General features: G+C 42.9%; 1 protein-coding gene and 2 non-coding genes across 8 annotated transcripts in view; all 3 read left to right on the forward strand.

The window, feature by feature from the left end:
- Positions 1 to 22,938, forward strand: part of XPNPEP3 (X-prolyl aminopeptidase 3) — a 75,616-nt gene that overhangs the window by 44,981 nt on the left and 7,697 nt on the right. For all 6 annotated transcript variants that reach the window (XM_031005572.3, XM_055374729.2, XM_055374730.2 and 3 more), the window contains 5 exons: positions 5,129 to 5,191; positions 6,667 to 6,780; positions 11,784 to 11,869; positions 20,173 to 20,353; positions 22,212 to 22,332. In XM_031005572.3, the coding sequence (XP_030861432.1) occupies positions 5,129 to 5,191; positions 6,667 to 6,780; positions 11,784 to 11,869; positions 20,173 to 20,353; positions 22,212 to 22,332 (565 nt within the window). The remainder of the gene's footprint in view (positions 1 to 5,128; positions 5,192 to 6,666; positions 6,781 to 11,783; positions 11,870 to 20,172; positions 20,354 to 22,211; positions 22,333 to 22,938) is intronic.
- On the forward strand, positions 12,407 to 12,510 carry LOC115932020 (small nucleolar RNA U13). The gene has a single exon (XR_004068407.1). It is a non-coding gene; the product is annotated as a small nucleolar RNA U13 (small nucleolar RNA).
- Positions 15,282 to 15,385, forward strand: LOC115931990 (U6 spliceosomal RNA). The gene has a single exon (XR_004068381.1). It is a non-coding gene; the product is annotated as a U6 spliceosomal RNA (small nuclear RNA).

Raw genomic sequence — 22,938 nt, forward strand, 5'->3', positions numbered from 1 at the left:
GTCTCGATCTCCTGACCTCGTGATCCGCCCACCTCGGCCTCCCAAAGTGCTGGGATTACAGGCATGAGCCACCGCACCCGGCCAATTTTTGTATTTTTAGCAGAGACGGGGTTTCACCATGTTGATCAGGCTGGTTTCAAACTCCTGACCTCGTGATCCGCCTGCCTCGGCCTCCCAAAGTGTTGGGATTACAGGCGTGAGCCACCAGGCCTGGCCAACATTCCTACTTCTAAGTGGCAGTTAAATAGAGTTCAGTTGTTAAAGAAGACCTAGAGATAGTGCTTGCAAATACACAGTCATTACAGGAAAAAGGTTTCGTATAGCAACCGCATTAAAGTTAAAGATATGTATCACAGCCTGTGGCTGTCTCACAGCAAGGAGTCTGGAGAAGCCAGGTGCAGACTCCTGTTTTTCTCCCTACGTAAGGGCTTGGTGGTTCTCTCACAGACCAGGAACCAGTGATGAATGCCCAGAACACCTCAGAACCCAAGAGCCTAAAATGGAATCTCACTTAGGATTTTTGATTTTGGTCACATAGGCATATCCCTGCTACATAATGGTAAAGCCCTCTGACGAGCTCATGGAGACCCAGTACAAAGCGTTGATCTGTTATCAGTACTGACAAGCTGATACAAACTGCTCTGAAACTCCCTGCAACACTGTTTATCAGTATGCTTCAGGCCGTGGCCCAAATCAGTGTCATACAGGAACTTTAGCAGAACAGCTCAGGCTAATTTCAGACCTGCTGGAATTAAGCCTCACAGCATAATAGCACACAAACATTTCAGGCCTGCTTCTCTATATTCTACCTTTAGTCTTCCAAAGTTAAACGTTCTGTTTTCCTTAACCATTCCTCATATGTTATATTTCCCCTCATTTTGGTAACCCTCTTCTGTGTGCTGTCTAGTTTGTTAATATCCTTCAAGTACAGTGTTCACTGCTAGCCCCAGCCAGACCAGCAAAGACTACTTAATACTTAAACAAGTGTGATGGACGTACATCTGTGTCTTCCTTCAAGTCATTGATTTTTTTTTTTTTTTAAGATGGAGTCTTACTCTGTCGCCCAGGCTGGAGTGCAGTGGTGCGATCTAGGCTCACTGCAACCTCCGCCTCCCGGGTTCAAGCAATTCTCTGCCTCAGCCTCCCAAGTAGCTGGAATTACAGGTGCCCGCCACCACGCCCGGCTAATTTTTGTATTTTTAGTAGAGACAGGGTTTCACCATTTTGGCCAAGCAGGTCTTGAACTCCTCACTTCATTATCTACCTGCCTCAGCTTCCCAAAGTGCTGGGATTACAGGTGTGAGCCACTGTGCCCAGTCTCAAATCATTGATTTTTAAAATAAGGAAGCTAAGAAAAGATCCATGGGACAATGTTAAGGGATCCCTCCCCCCATCTCTCTCTCTGTCACACACACACACACACACACACACACACAACTTTCATGAAATGGTTTGTGAAATGCTTTTTCTCTCTACTCTCCCTTCTCCATTAGCTTTACAGTGTTCATTTGTGATGTGTTCTGATTATGAGATGCAGGGTGAAATGCAAAGAAAGCCCATTTTACATTTTTTAACAGTCAAAATACAAACATTCAGGTAGCACTTGGTGAAGTAAGAGTGTTAAGTCTTTATTGGGAGTATGGGCTATGTTGTGACAAGACAGTCCTAAGAAGTGCCAATCATAAAGTCTAACTCTTGATCTTTACTGGAAGGACATCAAGCATATAGTAAGGATAGGTAGCATTTGAACTGCATATCATGTGTACCTGGAATGCTCTGTAAAGAAATTGACTCATAGGAGGCACATTCCTTACAAAAAGAAGTAAAGCAAGATTAGGCATTTGATCACCTAGGAAGGAGGAGGAACTTTTCTATCCTGTTGAGTCTGCATAACAGTTTGAAAGAGTCATGACTGTCCTGGCACAATGGTGTGCACCTACAGTCCCAGCTACTCAGGAGGCTGAAGCAGAAGGATCGCTTGAGCCCAGGAGTTCAAGGCAGTAGTGCACCATGATTGTGCCTGTGAATAGCCACTGCCCTCCAGTGTGGGCAACATAGCAAGACCCCATCTCTTAAAAAAAAATTTTTTTTAAGCCATGACATCAACAATTATCTATGCCAGGCAATAAGGGTTCAAAGCAAAATTAATAAAAAGGCAAATCCCTCTTTTGAGTGAATGAAGCCACTAGGACTGCCATATGTTTTAGGTTTCATGCTAAAAATATAGTGCTGAATAAGTTATTTGTCAACATTTGTGATTGTGTGTGCAAGTGTCCTTTAATTGATTTTTTTATTTTTTTATTTTTTTTGAGATGGAGTCTTGCCGTGGTACCCAGGCTGGAGTGCAGTGGCACGATCTCAGCTCACTGCCACCTCCGCCTTCTGGGTACAAGTGATTCTTCTACTTCAGCCTCCTGAGCAGCTGGGATTACAGGTGCCCACCACTATGCCCAGCTAATTTTTTGTATTTTTAGTGGAGACAGCAGGATTTCACCATGTTGGCCAGTCTGGTCTCGAACTCCTGGCCACAAGTGATCTACCTGCCTCAGCCTCCCAAAATGGGATTACAGGCGTGAGCCACCACACTCAGCCGTTTAATTTTTTTTTTTTTAATTTTGTTTTGAGATAGAGTCTCAGTCTTGTCACCCAGGCTGGAGTGCAGTGGCATAATCTCGGCTCACTGCAACCACTATCTCCCAGGTTCAAGCGATTCTCCTGCCTCAGCCTCCCAAGTAACTAGGACCATGGGCGCGTACCACCACGCCCAGCTAGTTTTTTTGTATTTTTAGTAGAGACCGTGTTTCACTGTGTTAGCCAGGATGATCTTGATCTCTCCGCCTCGTGAACCACCGCCTCGGCCGCCTGAAGTGCTGGGATCACAGGCATGAGCCACCACACCCGGCCCCTTTAATTGATTTTAATTGTTCATTATCCAGCAGATATTTACTGAACACCAACTGTGTGCCAGGCACTGCTCTGGGTTCTGAGGATACATTAGTGAGCACAATAGACTATCCATGCTCACTCTTCACAGTTACATTCTGGTGGAGGAGAGACAGTAAGCAAACAGGACATGAAGTCATCTGGAATTAAATGCTATGAAGAAAAGTGAAGCAGTGAAGGGGGATGAAATGTGATGGAAGGTGCTAATTTAGATGGGATAGTCGGGAAGGGCCTCTATGAGGAGGAAACATTTGAGGAAAGATTTGAATGAAGAAAGGGAGCAAGCCATGTAAATATTCCCACCATTGCACCACTTGCTTTTACTCTTTTGGGCATTTTGGCAATGCCGTTCAACCTCATACTATGAAATGTTTTCATGTTTTCTTTTTTTTTAGACAGAGTCTCGCACTGTGGCCCGGGCTGTAGTGCAGTGGCACGATCTCGGCTCACTGCAACCTCTGCCTCCCAGTTCACGTGATTCTCCTGTCCCAGCCTCCTGAGTAGCTGGGATTACAGGTGCACACCACCATACCCAGCTGATTTTTTGTATTTTTAGTAGAGATGGGGTTTCCCTATGTTGGACAGACTGGACTCAAACTCTTGACCTCATCATCTGTCCGCCTCAGCCTCCCAAAGTGCTGGGATTACAGGCTTGAGACAACGCACCCAGCCTGTTTGTTTGTTTGTTTGTTTGTTTGTTTGTTTGTTTGTTTGTTTGTTTTTAGAGAGATAGTGTCTCACTGTGTTGCCCAGGCTGGTCTCGAGCTCCTGAGCTCAAGCGATCCTCTCATCTCAGTGTCCTGAAGTGCTGGGTTACAGGTGTGAGCCACCCTGGGAGGCTGAAAACATTAAAAATTATGAAAAATTTAAAAATTAGCTGGGCATGGTGGCATGCGTCTGTAGTCCCAACTACTTAGGAGGCTAAGGCGGGAGGATCACTTGAGCCCAGGAGTTTGAGGCTGCAGTGAGTTCTGATCACTCCACTGCACTCCAGCCTGTGGGATGGAGTGAGACTGTCTCAAAAAAAAAAATGCACACACATATAGTGTGGTTATCACAGAGAATTAGTAAAATTACTTACACTGTAGGTCAGTGATTCTCAGTGGGAGAGCAGTGTTGTCCCCTAGGGAGCATTTTGGTAGTGTCCTGTTGTCACAATTGGGAATGCTTCTGGCATCCTACATTGAACAGGACAGCTCTCCCACGAGGAATTATCTGGCCCCAAATGTCAGTAGTACTGAGGCTGGGAAAAGTTGCTATAGACTAGGCCATTCAATCCATAATTTCATACATGGGGCTATTGAGGTATTTTGTTACATAAATAACAAATGTATATCTTAGTATGTTTGTCCTGCTATTACAAAGTACCTGAGATTGGATAATTTATAAGCAATAGAAATGTATTTCCTCATAGTTCTGGAGGCTGGGAAGTCCAAGGTCAAGGTGCCAGTAGATTCAGTGTCTGGTGAAGGGAAATTCCTGATAGGTGGCACCCTCTAGGTATCCTCATATGGCAGAAGGGACAGAAAATCAAGAGGGGCCAAACTCACTCCACCAAGCCCCTTTATGGTCACTAATCCCATCTATGAGGGCAGAGCCCTCGTGATTTAATCACTACCCAAAAGGCCTCACTTCTTACTATCACCCCAATGGGGATTAAATTGCAACGTGAATTTCGGAGGGGACACATTCAAATCAAAGCAAAATGTTTTCCTTTCAGAAATCTATATTATTGGCCCGGCACGGTGGCTCACGCCTGTATTCCCATCACTTTGGGAGGCCAAGGTAGGCGGATCACGAGGTCAGGAGATCGAGACCATCCTGGCTAACACGGTGAAACCCCGACTCTACTAAAAATACAAAAAATTAGCCGGGCGTGGTGGCGGGCGCTTGTAGTCCCAGCTATTCGAGAGGCTGAGGCAGGAGAATGGCGTGAACCCAGGAGGCGGAGCTTGCAGTGAGCCGAGATCGCGCCACTGCACTCCAGCCTGGGCAACAGAGGGAGACTCCGTCTCAAAAAAAAAAAAAAAACAAAAAACTGTATTATTACCCCCAGTAGGTCACAACTTCAGGTTGACAAAATTGTGGGGAAAGGTGCTTTTCATTTGAGCTCCAGTATTTTGAATGTTTGAGTAAGCAACATAGAATGAGATCGTGTTCTTTTCATCCTCCTTTCTCTTTGCAGGCTTTCATAGAAACCATGTTCGCCAGTAAAGCCCCTGTGGAAGAAGCCTTTCTTTATGCTAAGGTGAGATTCAGATGGTTAGCTTCACCATCTTGTTGGAGGTGAATATAATAATTTGATTTGCAGAAATGGCAGTGCAGTCTGCTTTTGTGATAGTGATGACCAGCATGTCATTGGAGAGGATTTGGTTCTGAAATATCACTGGTCATTTATAAGTCTAAAATATACTACGTTACAATTAAAGGAAGAAAATTGCAAAGTAGCACAGATGATGATGAAGGGAAGATTTAGCAATGTGAGGTGACAAAAGTAATACTGTTTAGGTCAATGTAAAGAAGAGGCTGAGGGCTGGGCGTGGAGCTCATGCCTGTAATCCCAGCACTGTGGGAGGCCAAGGCGGGCAGATCACTTCAGGCCAGGAGTTTGAGACCAGCCTGGCCAACGTGGCAAAACCCCATCTCTACTAAAAATACAAAAATTAGCTGAGTGTGGTAACGTATGCCTGTAATCCCAGCTATTCAAGTGGCTGAGACACGAGAATCACTTAAACCTGGGAGGCACAGGTTGCAGTGAGCCAAGATCATGCCACTGCACTGCACTGTAGCCTGGGCAACAGAGCCAAGACTGTTTCAAAAAAAAAAAGAGGCTGAGGCCAGGCATGGTGGCACATGCCTGTAATTCCATTACTTTGGAAGGCTGAGATGGGAGGATCACGTGAGCCCGGGAGTTTGAGACCAGCCTGGGCAACATACTGAGACCTCATCTCTATAAAAATAAAAAAAAAATTAGTTGGGCATGGTAGCACACCTGTAGTCCAGTTACTCTGGAGGCTGAGGTGGGTGGATGGCTTGAGCCTGGAAAGTTCAGGCTATAGTGAACTATGATTGCCCCACTGCACTCCAGCCTGGGTGACAGCAATACCATGTCTCAAAAAATAGAGGTTGAGAAAGTGCTGTAGATAGTAGCAGATACTCACTAACCTCCAGCTCCATCCTGTATCCTGGAACGTAGTGAAATTAGTAGGACTGCAATTTTCCTAGCATCCTTTTTCACTTTTCCAGAGCATTTAGATTTGTAGCTATTTGAAAGATTGGAATTAGTAATTTAGAGCTGTTGTTAAAAATGTAAGTCACATTTCAGTGTTTAGCTAAATAAGAATAAACAAATAGTAACCTTACATGATTGTATTTCAAGGCTCAGCCTTCATCATAGTTTTCTATCTTCTAGACTTAATTTGAAAATTATAAGAAATTTAGAGAACACTAAAGAAAAAAGAACAGATTTAATAATAGGGTTGAAATAACAGGATTTGTGGGAATAAAAAAGTATACTTACATAGATTATAGTACATGAGGTGAGAATAAAAGAAATGGACTGAAATTACAGCATAAAAGGTTTGGTTAGATATGATGAATAGCTTCCCAGTACTGACTTAAGATAAGTACTGGTATGGAGGTATGGGCTGTTGAAGAGAGAGCTTGGGCTGGGGCAGCCCTACAGAAACCCTTTGAGTCATACCTTGCTGTTGTTTTTCACAGTTTGAATTTGAATGCCGGGCTCGTGGCGCAGACATTTTAGCCTATCCACCTGTGGTGGCTGGTGGTAATCGGTCAAACACTTTGCACTATGTGAAAAATAATCAGCTCATCAAGGTACGTGAGATGCCCTCAGTGCTACTCCCACTAGGTCCAGATAGCCTAGTAGAAAACCTGCTAACCTCATGTCCTCTCACCTTCAGCTTTCACAAATTAGCTGACATTTTAAAAGTATTTTATTGCTTATAAAATGGTTTTACAGACATTATCTCATTTTGCCCTTAAATTAACTCTGTTAGAAAGGAGGAATTATTAACATGCCTCTTTAATAGATGAGGAAAATGAACTTCAAAAAATAAAACAACATAGGCCAGGCGTGGTGGCTCAGGCCTGTAATCCTAGCACTTTGAGAGGCCAAGGCAGGTGAATCTCTTGAGGTCAGGAGTTCGAGACCAGCCTGGCCAACATGGTGAAACCATGTCTCTACTAAAAATACAAAAATTAGCCAGGCGTGGTGGCACGTGCTTGTAATCCCAGCTACTCTGGAGGCTGAGGCAGGAGAATTGCTTGAGCCCGGGAGGCATAAGTTGTAGTGAGCCGAGATCACACAACTGCACTCCAGTGCTCCAGCCTGGGCTACGGAGCAAGACTCTGTCTCTAAATAAATAAATAAATAAATAAATAAATATTTAAATATTTAAAAACCTAAAACAACATATTAGTGCAGAGCCAAGTATTCTACTCTAAAGCCTCTGCTCATTTCATTATAATTCTCCTTCTCTGAGGACTTGCGGCAACAACAGTGAGCCAAGCAGATTTCCTGGGCAGAAAGATTTTAAGAAATTGCTATTGGCTGTGAGGGAACATATCTTCTATGATTTTCTTCCCATGTGACTATACAAGGAAGGAATTGTGTATTCCTTTATTAAGTCCATTTCTTTACTGATTTAGTATTCAGTAAATCCAAAAGAAAAAAATATAGCAAACATGTAAATTACACAGCATAATTAAAAAAAAAAACAAAAATAAAAACGAATACCCATGAACCAAGCAGTCGATTTTAGAGCTAGAACAGTAGCAATACAACACACCTACCCTTATGCTGTCCCATCCCACTTCCTCCCTCCCAAAGGTAACTGGTAACCTAAATTTTGTCTTTCCCTTGACTTTTAAGAAATAGTTGTATTACATATATGTGAGTCCCCAAACAGTATTAATTAGCTACTGCTTGTTTATAAACTCTATACAAATTGTATGCTCTATATGTAGTTTGGAGGGATTTTTTTAAACTCCTAAATATCATAGGCTGGGTGAGGTGGCTCAAATCTGTAATCCCAGCAGTTGGGGAGGTCAAGGTGGGCAGATCCCTTGAATGCAGGAGTTCAAGACTGGCCTGGGCAACATAGCAAAACCCTATCTCTACAAAAAAAATACAAAAATGAACCAGGCGTGATGGCACATGCCTCTAGTCCGTTACTCGGGAGGCTAAGGTGGGAAGGATCATCTAAGCCTGGGGAGTTCAAGGCTGCAGTGAGCTGTGATCACACCACTGCACTGCAGCCTGGGCAACAGAGCAAGACCCTGTCTTTAAAAAAAATAAAATATAGGCTGGGCACAGTGGCTCACACCTGTAATCCCAGCACTTTGGGAGGCCGAGGTGGGTGAATCATGAGGTCAGGAGTTCAAGACCATCCTGGTCAACATGGTGAAACCCCGTCTCTACTAAAAATACAAAAAAAAATTAGCTGGGTGTGGTGGCGTGTGCCTGTAATCCCAGCTACTCAGGAGGCTGAGGCAGGAAAATCACTTGAACCAGGGAGTCGGAGGTTGCAATGAGCCGAGATCGCGACACTGCACTCCAGCCTGGCGACAGAGCGAGACTCCGTCTCAAAAAATAAATAACAAATAAAATATATATGATAATATAAACCTTTCCTGACTATTTGTATCTGTTTATACTTCACTAGCAGTATGCAATTCTGTCAGCCACATCCTCACCATCCCCTGGTATTATCAGACCTCTTAATTTCTGCATTCTACTTGGTATAACATAGCATCTCTTTGTGCTCTTAATTTTTATTACCTTAATTACCAATGAAATTGAGCATCATTTCTTATCTTTAGCACTATTCATTTCAACTTAATAATACTTAGTTTAGGATATTCAGATCTGTGTTCACGAGTGAGTTTGGCCTATATAATTTCTTTCTTGTGCTGTCTTTTTCTGGTTTTCATATCAAGGTCAAACTAAGCTCAGAAAAATTAATAGTCTCATTCTTAGTATTATGGAATGACTTGAATTAATGTTTCTTGAAAATTTGGTAAACACATGTAGAACTCTTTGGGCCTGATATTTTCCTTCATGCACTTTTAAACTCCTCATTCAGTATCTCTCCTATATTGAGGCATTTTCTTTCTTCTTGTATTTTTTTTTTTTTTTCAGCTGGAGTTTCACTCTTGTCACCCGAACTGGAGTGCAGTAGTACAGTCTCGGCTCACTGCAACCTCCCTCTACCTCCCAGGTTCAAGCGATTCTCCTTCCTCAGCCTCCTGAGTAGCTGGGATTACAGGCACCCACCATGCCTGGCTATTTTTGTATTTTTAGTAGAGACGAGGTTTCGCCATGTTGGCCAGGCTGGTCTCAAACTCCTGGCCTCAAGTGATCTGCCCGCCTTGGCCTCCCAAAGCACTGGGATTACAGGCGTGAGCCACCATGCCCAGCCTATTGTAATTCCTATAGTATAGAGCAGCAGTTAGTGTGGTTCATGAAGTTAAATATATTGTCATAAGAACACAGACATTCTCTTACTAGTGTACACTGGAGTATCCCAGAAGTTTTATGATGATAACACAAAAGACTGAATGCACAGGCAGTATGAGATTCCAGCTGTCTTCTGTGACACTAGACAAAAGAATTTAGAAAATGCAAACAGTACCAATTTTCTATTTATATTTAGAAAAAGTTTTTTTCATAAAAATGTTATTTATGTTAACATGTAATGGGTTTATTTTTAAGTGAATTTAACAAATATTATAAAATTTTCTCAGTTTTAATTTCTTAGTGTGATAAATATTCATAGATAGACATTTATGATTTTTCCAGATTCTCACTTTGATCATTCTTGTGCATTTTTCCTGGTATACAAGTTGCCAAGTTTGTCTAAGGGACACCTAATAATGGAATTGCTGGGTCATAGGATATACATATCTGCAACTGTGATAGTACCAAAGATTTCCAAAGAGATTATGTCAATTTGTACTTCTACTCTTCCTAAGACAGTTTCATAAGTTATATGTTTCTACCATTTTGTCCATTTTGTCTAAATTACTCACAGTATTGTCTTACATTTTAAGCTACTTTGTATTTATAGTTATGTACCCTTTTATATTCTTGATATATTTTTGCCTTTTCTCCTTACTCTAGTAAATCTCATTAGATGGTTTCTTTAAAAAGTAAACATACAGGGCCAGGCACCCCAGTGGCTCATGCCTGTAATCCCAGCACTTTGGGAGGCTGAGGCAGGTGGATCACTTGAAGCCAGGGAGTTCAAGACCATCCTGGCCAACATGGTGAAACCCCATCTCTACTAAAAATACAAAAATTAGCTGGGCGTTGTGGCGTGCACCTGTAGTCCCAGCTACTCAGGAGGCTGAGGCGGGAGAATCGCTGGAACCCAGGAGGCAGAGATTGCAGTGAGCCAAGGTTGCACCACTGCACTCCAGCTCTGGGCAATAGAGCAAGACTCCATCTCAAAAAAAAAGTCAACATGTCATAAAATACATTTTATCCAGGATTTAGTTGTTTACTAGCAGAAATTTATTCCATCTTTTGCCAAAAATGAAAAATCACATCCATCATTTTAAGTTGCCATTACTGTATGTTATCATTTACCCATTATTCTACTGTTTGTCAAATTTTGTACTTACTTAGATATGAATAACATATACTCTGTCTTCAAGGGCATAGAGAGATAATTTCAGCATAACATGACAATTAGAAAGTTAGAGATATACTTAAAGTTTTCTTCTTTCCCCACATGTATTATGATGGAGAGCAAAAGGGGAAGTGGGCCTGGCGCGGTGGCTCATGCCTGTAATTCCAGCACTTTGGGAGGCTGAGGCAGGCAGATCATGAGATCAAGAGATCGAGACCATCCTGGCCAACATAGTTAGCCAGGTGTGGTGGCGGGCACCTGTAATCCCAGCTACTTGGGAGGCTGAGGCAGGAGAATCACTTGAACCCAGGAGGTGGAGGTTGCAGTGAGCTGAGATCACACCACTGCACTCCAGCCTGGGCAACAGAGCAAGACTCTGTCTCAAAAACAAAAAAAAAAAAGAGGGAAGTGATATTCCAAGGTTAAATGTTTAAGGGTGGCTGTGTTTGAGTAAGGCCCAGCATACCACTGGCATACCAACGTATATAGGATTGTTTTTTTCTCTTGTTTCATAAAGCAAAGGCATATGGGTTTTTTTTTCTTAAAAAAATGATAATAGTGATATTTATGATGTGCTAATGTTTACACCTAGTAATTCAGTCCCAAGGAGTCTGGTTCCAAAGCCTATACACTGAAACACCACGCATTGCCAACTTTCTTGTGGTAGGGTGAATTCATCTGAAAAGTTTTGTTTTGTTTTCACATGCCCCCTGTTTCAAACATCTGAAAAGTTTAGATGCTGTGTAGATAAATAGAAGAAACCAGCAATTAGTGTCCTTTAAATTAGAGCTTTAAAAAAATAAAATGGACCAAGTGCAGTGGCTCACGCCTGTAATCCCCACACTTTGGGAGGCCGAGGCAGGCAGATCACCTGAGGTTGGAAGTTTCAGACATCCTGACCAACATGGAGAAACCCCGTCCCTACTAAAAATACAAAATTAGCCAGGTGTGGTGGCAAGCGCCTGTAATCCCAGCTACTCGGAGGCTGAGGCAGGAGAATCGCTTGAACGCGGGAAGCAGAGGTTGTGGTGAGCCGAGATCACGCCATTGCGCTCCAACCTGGGCAACAAGAGTGAAACTCCGTCTCAGAAAAAAAAAAAAAAAAAAGAAAGGCATACTTTGGATTACTAGAAACAACTTATAATCATGAGCTTATTCACTTTAACCTGTCTTACTTTGTTCCAGGATGGGGAAATGGTGCTTCTGGATGGAGGTTGTGAGTCTTCCTGCTATGTGAGTGACATCACACGTACGTGGCCAGTCAATGGCAGGTAGGGCTTCTACAGAGTAACGTATCCCACTGCTTCTTAGGAGTATGAGTTGGAATATGGCTATATTTGGAATGAATGACTAAAGAAATATTATAGGTCCATTCCTGGTCAAGTTAGGTTGCAAAGCTCCTTATTATTTTCTAAGACTGTTTTGTTCATCATATCACAGGATGAGGCACATAGAAACACCTAGGTAACTAACACACAAAGTTTTTTTTTTTTTTGGTAAGAGACGGGGTCTCGCTGTGTCATCCAGGCTGAGGTGCAGTGGCTATTCACAGGCCAAATCATAGCTCACTGCAGCCTCGAACTCCTGTCCTGAAGTGATCCTCTCTTCTCAGACCTCCTAAGTAGCTGGGACTATAGGCACATTGCCACCATGCCTGACTCACATTTTTTTAAAAATAAAGTTGATTTTTTAAAATACAGAAGTAATATTCAGGTTATGGTAGAAAGCTTGATTGGATTAATCCTCCATAGATAATAATTATAAAATCTAGACAAAATATTAAAAATAACTATTTAAAGGCACCAGAGATCCCTTTGTAGCTCATGAGTGTGATGATTGGGTGTTCACATGCAGGTATGAGATGTGCTACCCTCAAACCTTCTTACAAAGTCAGCACATTACCCATCTGACATGAAAAAAATCAAAAGGCACCAGAGAGCTTTCAAAAATAGGCAGAAACTGTACAAGTCCATTCTTTTTTTTTTTTTTTTTGAGACGGAGTCTCGCTCTGGCACCCAGGCTGGAGTGCAGTGGTGTGATCTCGGCTCACTACTAGCTCCACCTCCCAGGTTGACATCATTCTCCTGCTTCAGCCTCCCGAGTAGCTGGGACTACAGGCACCCACCACCACACCTGGCTAATTTTTTGTATTTTTCGTAGAGATGGGATTTCAGCGTGTTAGCCAAGTACAAGTCCATTCTTAAAAAACTATAATGGGCCAGGCCTGGTGGCTCATACCTGTATTCCCAGGACTTTGGGAGCCCAAGGCAGGCAGATCACCTGAGGTCAGGAGTTCCGGACCAGCCTGACCAAAATGGTGAAACCCTGTCTCTACTAAAAACACAAAAATTAGCCCGGGAATGGTACTCGGGAGGCTACGGCAGGAGAATCACTTGAACCCAGGGGACGGAGGTTGCAGTGAGCTAAGATTGGACTCTGCACTCCAGCCTGGGTGACAGAGTGAGACTCTATCTCAAAAAAAAAAAAAAAGAAAAACTATAATGGATAAAAATGGTGATAAGGGCTTTTTGCCTGAGGACATTGCCGAATGCACATAGCTTGGGCAGCAGAAAGCCACAGCCTTATTGATTTAAGATATCAAATGATAGATTTAGCCAGAAAGATGAAGGAAAATCCTTGACGAGAAGGGCTTGTGGAAACTGTGAGCCCCAAAATCTGCATACAGAATATTTAAAAATCCTTGGCTGATCACTGAACTATGTGTTCTGAGGAGGCCTCATGAGGCTCAGCAAAATACCAGCAGCTAGAAGCAGAATAAACTGAGCAGAGATTTTAGTTGCTTCCCAGTGAGAACAGAGTTTGTAGTTTGAAGCTATCCAAGTTAACAAAATTTCTAGACATGAGAAGAAACTGGTAATTGTGACCTGTAATCAAGATAATCTGATCATGAAATAATCCTGGCCAGGTGCAATGGCTCACGCTTATAATTCTAGCACTTTGGGGGGCCGAGGTGGGCAGATTACTTGAAGTCAGGAGTTCAAGACCAGCCTGGCCAAAATGTGAAACCCTATCTCTACTAAAAATACAAAAATTAGCTGAGTGTGGTGGCGGGCACCTGTAATCCCAGCTACTCAGGAGGCTGAGGCAGGAAGATCGCTTGAACCGGGAAGGGGGAGGTTGCAGTGAGCCGAGATTGTACCACTGCACTCCAGCTTGGGCGACAGAGTGAGACTCCATCTCAAACAAAGGAAAAAAAAAAGAAAGAAATGATCCTAATGTTCCAATTAGCAGAAGGACTCTAAAGTAGCTGTTAGAGATATGTTAAAGGAAGATGTAGACATAATGAGCAAACAGATGGAGAATCTCAATGAGAAATAGAAACGAAAAAGAACCAGAGATTGTGGGAAGATGGCAGCAGCAGGATAGTTTTTCAAACTTTCCAAATTGTCAAATAAACATAGAGCAACTAGCTAACAAAACCAAACACTAGGTAGTATTTGTTACCTCAAAATAATTACCTCCTAATTCACAAACATTCAGTCTGTAACTGCGCAGTTAGCAAAATCTAGACTGATAAACTCTGTATGTCAAGCAGCCTGGATTCTTTAACAAATAAATGACAAGGAAATGAAAAGAGGTGGAGGAGGAGCCTACTAACTAAAAGAGATTTTAGTTATATCAAATATATTACAAATGAGCATATCAAATATATTACAAATGAGCACAAAGAAAATTATCTTGGGGTGAATATTTGGGTGATAAAAATATCTTTAAAAACACAAAGGACAGCCAGGCGAGGTGCCTCATGTAATCCCAGCACATTGGGAGGCAAGACAGGAGGATCACTTGAGCTCAGGAGTTCAAGACCAACATGGGCAACATAGTGAAACCCGGTCTTTACAAAAAAATTAGCCAGGCGTGGTGGCACATGCCTGTAGTCCCAGCTACTCAAGAAGCTGAGGTGGGAGAATTGCTTGAGCCCAGGAGACAGAGGTTGCAGTGAGCCAAGATTGCACCATTGCAATCCAGCCTGGGTGACAGAGCCAGACCCTGTCGCAAAAAAAAAAGAAAAAGAAAAAAACCCCACAATGACCAAGCATAGTGGCATGCACCTATAGTCTCAGCTACTCAGGAGGCTGAGGCAGGAGGATCACTTGAGTCCAAGAGTTCTAAGCTGCAGTCCACCATGTTGATCAGGTGTCTGCAACAAATTAGAGGTTTTTGCACATTACCTAAGGAGGGCTGAACTGGCCCAGGTCAGAAACAGAGCAGGTCACAACTCTTGTACTGATCAGTAATGGGAACAAGCTTGTGAATAGCCAGTACACACCAGCCTGGGCAACAGAGCAAGACCCCATCTGTAAAAAAAGGAAAAATTTTAATTAAAATTTTTAAAAAACACAAGGAATAGGGAGTGACTGCTAACAGATACAAGATTTGGGAGGAGATGGTAATGAAAATTTTCTAGAATTGGTAGTGGTGATGATTGTACAACATTGTGAATATGCTTAAAACCACTGAATTGTACACTTTTTTAAGTGAAGGAATTTTATGATAAGTGAATTATTATCAATAAAAATGATAAATTCGGTCAGGCATTGTGGTTCATCCTGTAATCCCAGCACTTTGGGAGGCCAGGGTGAGCAGATGACTTGAGCCCAGGAGTTCCAGACCAGCCTGGGCAACATGGCAAAACCCAATCTCTACAAAAAAACATTAAAAGTGCTTCCTTCAGCAGCACATATACTAAAATTGGAACAATACAGAAATTAGCATGGCCCCTGTGCAAGGATGACATGCAAATTTGTGAAGCATTCCATATATAATCATGAAAGAAAAAAATAGCTGGATATGGTGTCACAGGCCTGTAGTCCCAGCTACTAGAGAGACTAAAGTGGGAGGATCACCTGAGCCCAGGAAGTCGAGGCTGCAGTGAGCTGTGACTGCACTACTACACTCCATCCTAGGCAGGAGAGTGAGACTCTGTCTAAAAAAAAAAAAAAATGATCTGTAAATAACAGTACACACAAATAAAAAAAAATCACAATTAACTGACTATAAACTGATATGGCTAGCATGGTGGCTCACACTGGTAATCCCAGTGTTTTGGGAGGCTGACGCAGGAGGATCAGTTGAGGCCAGGAGTTCAAAACCAGTCTGGGCAACACAGCAAGACCTCTATATCTACAAAAAATACAAAAAATTGGCCAACTATGGTGGCGCACACCTGTAATCCCAGCTACTTAGGAGGCTGAGGTGGCAAAATCACTTGACCCCTGAAATTTTTGGTTACACTGAACTATGATCACATCACTGTGCTCTAGCCTAGGTAACAGAGCAAGGCCCTGTCTCCAAAATAAAAAAGTTAGGCCAGGTGCGGTGGCTCACGCCTGTAATCCCAGCACTTTGGGAGGCCAAGGCAGGTGGATCACCTGAGGTCAGAAGTTTGAGACCAGCCTAGCCAACATGGTGAAACCCCGTCTCTACTAAACACACACACACACACACACACACACACACACACACACACACACACACACACACACACACACACACACACACACACACACACACACACACACACACACACACACACACACACACACACACCAGCTGGGCGTGGTGGTGGGTGCCTGCAGTCCCAGCTACTCAGGTGGCTGAGGCAGGAGAATCACTTGAACCCAGGATGGGTGTGGCCTTGATCACACCTTTCCGGTATAGCTGCAGGGGGTGGGGGACGAAGGGCTGAGTGTGGGGCCAAGTCTCCTGTATGCCCCTCCCCCATCAGCTCCCCCATCTCACCCGAAGGGGCTTCATGTTGATGGTCACGGTGATGGGGCCATAAGTGGCCAGGTACTGCGCAATTCCTGGGGACAGGAACATCATCAGACCCTTGGCATGTGGGTGTGTGGGTCTCTCGCTCCTGTACTCCAGCCTGGGCAACAGAACGAGACTCCATCTCAAAAAAAAAAAGTTAGGACGAGGGATATTTGTTGGTAAGATTGTCATTATTCTGGGACCTATAGAAGGGTATTCTGGGATAGTCTGCCAAGTTTTGGTGGGTTTTTTTTGTTGTTGTTGTTGTTGTTTTATCTGACTGGTATTCACCTTATAATAATTTTTTTTTCTTTTTTTTTTTGAGACAGAGTCTTGCTCTGTCGCCCAGGCTGGAGTGCAGTGGCGCAATCTTGGCTCACTGCAACCTCCGGCTCCCAGGTTCAAGCAATTCTCCTGCCTCAGCCTCCCAAGTAGCTGGGACTACAGGCAGATGCCACCCCGCCTGGCTAATTTTTGTATTTTTAATACAGCCACTGAATAATTTCTTAAGGTTTATGTTTGATTGATTTGTTTGGCTTTCTATATCTGTGTTTTGTTTTACAATTAAAAATTTTTTAAATTTTTAAATGACAATTTTAAAGCTGAAAAGTACATTAACTGAAACAGGAAATTCACCAGGTAGACTTAACTGTAGATTGGAGACAGCAGAAGTTTGCAGACTTGAAGATAAATAGAAATTATCCAGCTGGAAGAATAGAAGTACATTGTAAAAAGGCCAGGTGCATTGGCTCACACCTGTAATCCCAGCACTTTGGGAGGCCAAGGCGAGTGGATCACTTGAGGTCATGAGTTCGAGACCAGTCTAACCAACATGGTGAAACCCCGTCCATACTAAAATAACAAAAATTAGCTGGGTGTGGTGGCAGGTGCCTGTAATCTCAGCTACTTGGTTGACTGAGGCAGACAGCGATCCTCACATCTCAACCTCCAAAGTAGCTGGGATTATAGGCACGTGCCACCATGCCTGGCTAATATTTTGTTTTTTTGTAGAGACACGGTTTCGCTATGTTGCCCAGGCTGGTCTGCAACTCCTGGGCTCAAACGATTCTCTTGCCTTGGCCTGCCAAAACACTGGAATTACAGGCATGAGCCACTATGCCCAGCCAAATTCTAGGTATTTAAGAGAAATGAAAACATTTCTCAACAAAAAGGGTTGCACGAGGACATTCATAACAGCATTTATTCACAATAGTATAACAACCAAAATGTCCATCAACAGGAGAATGAATATGCAAATTGTGGTCTGTTCATACAATGGAATACCACTCAGTAATAAAAAAGAACATTTTAATTACTGATTGAATGTTTTTTGTTACTGATTGAAGCACCACCATGGATGTACTGCATAGACAACCTTCTACCCTCACTGAGCATAGATTATGTTCAGTGAAGGAAGCCAGACACAAAAGAGTATATATTATATGATTCCATTTATATGATGTTCTAGATTTGGCAAACTAAGGTCAAAATAATCACAACAGCATTTGCCTCGGAAAGTAGGGATATTGATTAGAAATGGACATGTGGGCCAGGTGTGGTGACTCATGCCTATAATCCTAGGACTTTGGGAGGCCAAGGTGGGTGGATCACCTGAGGTCAGGAGTTCAAGACCAGCCTGGCCAACATGACAAAAACCCATCTCTACTCAAAATACAAAAATTAGCCAGGCGTGGTGGTGGGCGCTTATAATCCCAGCTACTTGGGAGGCCGAGGCAGGAGAATCGCTTGAACCCGGTGGGGGCAGAGGTTGCAGTGAGCCGAGATCGCACCACTTCACTCCAGCCTGGGTGAAAGAGCGAAACTCCATCTCAAAAAAAGAAAAAAAGAAATGAACATGAGGAGGCTTTCAGGGGAGATGGAAATGGTCTGTATAAGGCTTGAGTCCAAAATCTATAGGGCAGACTTCAGTCCAAACTCAGGCAGGGTTTATATTATAGTCTTGAGGCAGAAATCCTTCTCCAGTATACCAAAGCAGTTGTGGCATTTGTGTTTATGTATTGTGGGTTACCTTTTGGTTTGTGTTTCAGCCAGCTAGGCAACCAAACTGTTAGAACTTTTCTGACCCCTTCAGCGGCAACATTGAATCCAGAATCTCTGATTAGTGGACCCATATCAGTAAAGTTGCCTGATGCAACTATGTCCCTTCTACCATTATCCCACACCATAAATATTCATTCCCACCCATATTCCCAGATTTTTGTCTTTCGGAAATTGGAAACCTCATGCAGTTCTTTTTTTGTTTTGTTTTTTTGAGACGGAGTTTCACTCTTGTTGCCCAGGCTGGAGTGCAATGGCGCGATCTCGGCTCACCACAACCTTCGCCTCCCAGTTTCAAGCAATTCTCCTGCCTCAGCCTCCCGAGTAGCTGGAATTACAGACATGCACCACCATGCCCAGCTAATTTTGTATTTTTAGTAGAGATGGGATTTCTCCATGTTGGTCAGGCTGGTCTCGAACTCCCGACCTCAGGTGATCCACCCACCTCGGCCTCCCAAAGTGTTGGGATTACAGGCGTGAGCCACCATGCCCAGCCCCTCATGCAGTTCTTTTTGGCGTGGAGTGGACCTCCTCATGGGTCACACTTTCTGCCTAACTTGGAGCCTGCTGGGACTTGAATGTAGTTACAGTTCTAGTAGAACCAAGGCAACTGCCTCAAGGGACATACCTACAAGTCTTCAGGCAAAACAGGGTTAACCTTCTCAGACGGGGGTGGAAGGGCTGCTTCTGCTGGCAACGAAGACTCAGCAGAATTTAGGAGTTCATTGTCCCCAGCTTCAATAGGTTTGTACATGAATTTGTCAAAATTGTACCATTCAAATGTATGCATTTTAGTGTATATAAAGACACTTTGGGAGGCCAAGGCAGGAGGATCGTTTGAGCTGAGGAGTTCCAGACCAACCTGGGCAACATAGTGAGACCTTCTCTCTAAAAAAAAAAAAAAAAAAAAAAACTATTACAAAAATGATTATTTAGTAATACTGTGGTGGGCTGGGGTGTGGGTACATTATGCTGTGGGTTCCTTATGCTATTATAGTTAACCATTCTTCTATTAGGGGACATTTAGAGTTTGTCTAATAATTTACAATTATAAAATTACAGTGAACATTTTAGTACATTCAGCTTTTTTGAATTTCAAATATTTTATTTGGATATATTAGAGTAGAATTATAAGCTCTAGTTATATGAGCATCTTTAAGGCCTTTGATGTAATTGGCTGTATTAATTTACACTCCTATCAACAGTATGTGAGAATACATATCATGTATCATCCCAGGTCACTTTTTTATCTCGTAATTGCTAAAGAAACTGTTATTCTAAAGACACTTAAGTGCTAGTACATTACTAGTAGCCCAGATGTTGACTAGTTTATCCCATGGTATCTGCTTCACCTGTCAGAAGTGGGTCCCTAGGCTTTCTTGCCTTTTTTTTAATGGTAGTCTATGCTGTAAGGGATTAAACAGGATCATGGCTGAGCCTCATCTGCCCACTGACTGCACTCATGGCTCAGTGCTTCTTTTGGCCCTACTTCATGTCTCTCCTGACCATTTGAAGAAGAGACTGTGTTGCTGCTCCAGCTTGAAGGATTGTTGCCCTTCCTACTGAGCACCTAGGACATGATTGAGCTCCTGGCCGTATTGATAGATTGGTACTTATTAAACATCAACAGTGCCCCAGCAACAGCAGCATCTTGGGGTTTTTCTAATCAAACTTAGTAGCAAACTTCTTAGAATATCAGATTATCTAAGTTCAGGTTCTTTGGTTTTCCCGTCCCCAGGTTCACCGCACCTCAGGCAGAACTCTATGAAGCCGTTCTAGAGATCCAAAGAGATTGTTTGGCCCTCTGCTTCCCTGGGACAAGCTTGGAGAACATCTACAGCATGATGCTGACCCTGATAGGACAGAAGCTTAAAGACTTGGGGATCATGAAGAACATTAAGGAAAATAATGCCTTCAAGGTACTTCACTTCTCTTGACCCCAGTTCTCAAGAACACCTAGCATGCTGCTAGGTTTTTACCCTATATAAAGCTAATTAGACTTAGAAATGGGACAGATGTAGTGATTCATGCCTGTAATCCCAGTAGTTTAGGAGGCTGAGGCAGGAGGATTGCTTGAAGCCAGCCTGGGCAACAAAGCAAGACCCATCTATATACATGTAGATATATACACACACACACACACACACACACACATATATATATATATACACACACATATGTAGATATATATACATACACACACACAGGGTTTTTTAAGTAAAAAGAAAAGATTTAGAAATCATCTTTGTGATCTATAAAAGGGATTTAGCTTTAACATGGATTAAAACAAAGGAGGTCAGTACTTATTTCTTCCAGAAGATGGCAGCACATGCTGATTCATTACATGCTGCATAACTAGCTCAGTATTCAGAAAACTTAAAATGAAGTCTGGTGCCGACAGGGTGAAAAGGGAAACAAGAAATGAGGAGAAGCCTGGGAAACATAGCAAGACCCTATCTCTACAAAAAATTTAAAAGTTAGCCAGGTGTGGTGGCACACACCTCTAGTCTCAGCTACTTGGGAGGTTGAGGTGGGAGGATCACTTGACCCCAGAAGTTCAAGGCTGCAGTGAGCTATGATCGCACCACTGCACTCCAACCTGGGCCACAGAACAAGGCCCTGTGTCTAAAAAAAAAAAAAAGAGAGAGAGATTAACTTTTAATCCTTTTATGGGTTATTCTGTGGGTCAAAGGAGAAGGTATTTGTTGTTTAAGTGACATTTTTGAGACTTCAACAATATTCCCAAAGACCATGTCATTAGTGAATTTTTTTTCTGCATCCAAAATGTGATGGTGTTCAGTAAAAATGTAAAACCTCAGCTTTAAAATTAAGATGCTAGATGCCTAAGTCAGATAGACCATTAGGCATCTCCTACCTACAAGTTAAGCCTTCTAGGACTTCTGTTATCAATAAAAATGAAGCTATAAATTGGCTGTTGCTTGGGCCAACAAATCTTTAACTAACTGACGGAAATATCCAAGCTGGCTGGGGACAGTGGCTCACACCTGTAATCCCAGCACTTTAGGAGGCTGAGGCAGGCGGATCACATGAGGTCAGGAGTTCGAGACCAACCTGGCCAACATGGTAAAACCCTGTCTCTACTAAAAATACAAAAATTAGCCAGGCATGGTGGTACATGACTATAATCCCAGCTATTTGGGAGGCTGAGGTGGAGAATAGCTTGAACCCAGGAGACAGAGTTTGCAGTGAGCCAAGATCGCACCACTGCACTCCAGCCTGGGCAGCAGAGCAAGACTCCATCTCAAAAAAAAAGAAAGAAATACCCAAGCTGGTAGGTGCCCAAAAGTATGCCTTCTCCACAAGTTGCTGTGAGCTATTTAGGGTCTCCAGAGTAGATTCCTGAGAGGGATGTGTGAACGAACATTGGAAAGACAACTGTGATAACAGTCATCCTCTCCTTCCCAAGAAAAGAGATTTTTTTTTTCTTTCTTTTATTTTTATCTTTCCTGTGGTACTGAAGAAAAGAGACTTTCATTTGCCACAGTCATTAGTTGGGATTACTCAAGTCAGCATGTATGTAGTATATTAAATAGCGGGAATGGAAATGTGGATTGATGAGAATGCCATTGGCAGAATTGCATGTCTAAGAGGTCGCAGTTTTTCAGGTGCCTTTAAGTATTACCCCAAGGAGGGATTAAACTGAAGTGGCAGAACCATGGGGGAGATAATAACACATATCTCACTGATTTATACTTGCCCAGCATTCCCTGTAAGAGGTCATTGCTCTAATGATACTGTGATAATTATCTTTTCCAGGCTGCTCGAAAATACTGCCCTCATCATGTTGGCCACTACCTCGGGATGGATGTCCATGACACTCCAGACATGCCCCGTTCCCTCCCTCTGCAGCCTGGAATGGTAATCACAATTGAGCCCGGTAAGGAGAGGTGTTACAATAGTAGTATGAGGTAAATGTTTGTTTGTTTTTGAGATGGAGTTTTGCTCTTTCGCCCAGGCTGGAGTGAAGTGGTGTGATCTTCACTCACTGCAACCTCCGCCCCCCAGGTTCAGCAATTCTTCTGCCTCAACCTCCTGAGTATCTGGAATTACAGGTGTCGGCCACCACGCCTGGCTAATTTTTATATTTTTAGTAGAGACGGGGTTTCGCCATGTTGGCCAGGCTGGTCTCGAACTCCTGACGTCAGGTGATCCACCTATCTCAGTCTCCCAAAGTGCTAGGATTATACGTGCGCTACAGCGCCCAGCCACATTGTTTGTTTTTACCTCAACCAATGTAATTAAGTTAGAAGAGACAGGAAAAAAAGTCCAGTGTGGAAGATAATTTTATTTTCGATTTATCTTTCGTATTCTTATTTAACATCACACAATTTGTTCAATTTGACTCCTCCAGTAAACAACAGATGGGGAATACTTCCTATAAGTAGATATTAAGAAATGAATCTTTTTTAATCCTGCCTTTCCCAGGGCCAGTTTGTACTGGTCTCCCATTTAGTAGTGGGGGGCTGCTCAAACTTCCAAAGCC

Source organism: Gorilla gorilla, chromosome 23, assembly GCF_029281585.2.
Source record: "Gorilla gorilla gorilla isolate KB3781 chromosome 23, NHGRI_mGorGor1-v2.1_pri, whole genome shotgun sequence".
Lineage (NCBI taxonomy): Eukaryota > Metazoa > Chordata > Mammalia > Primates > Hominidae > Gorilla > Gorilla gorilla.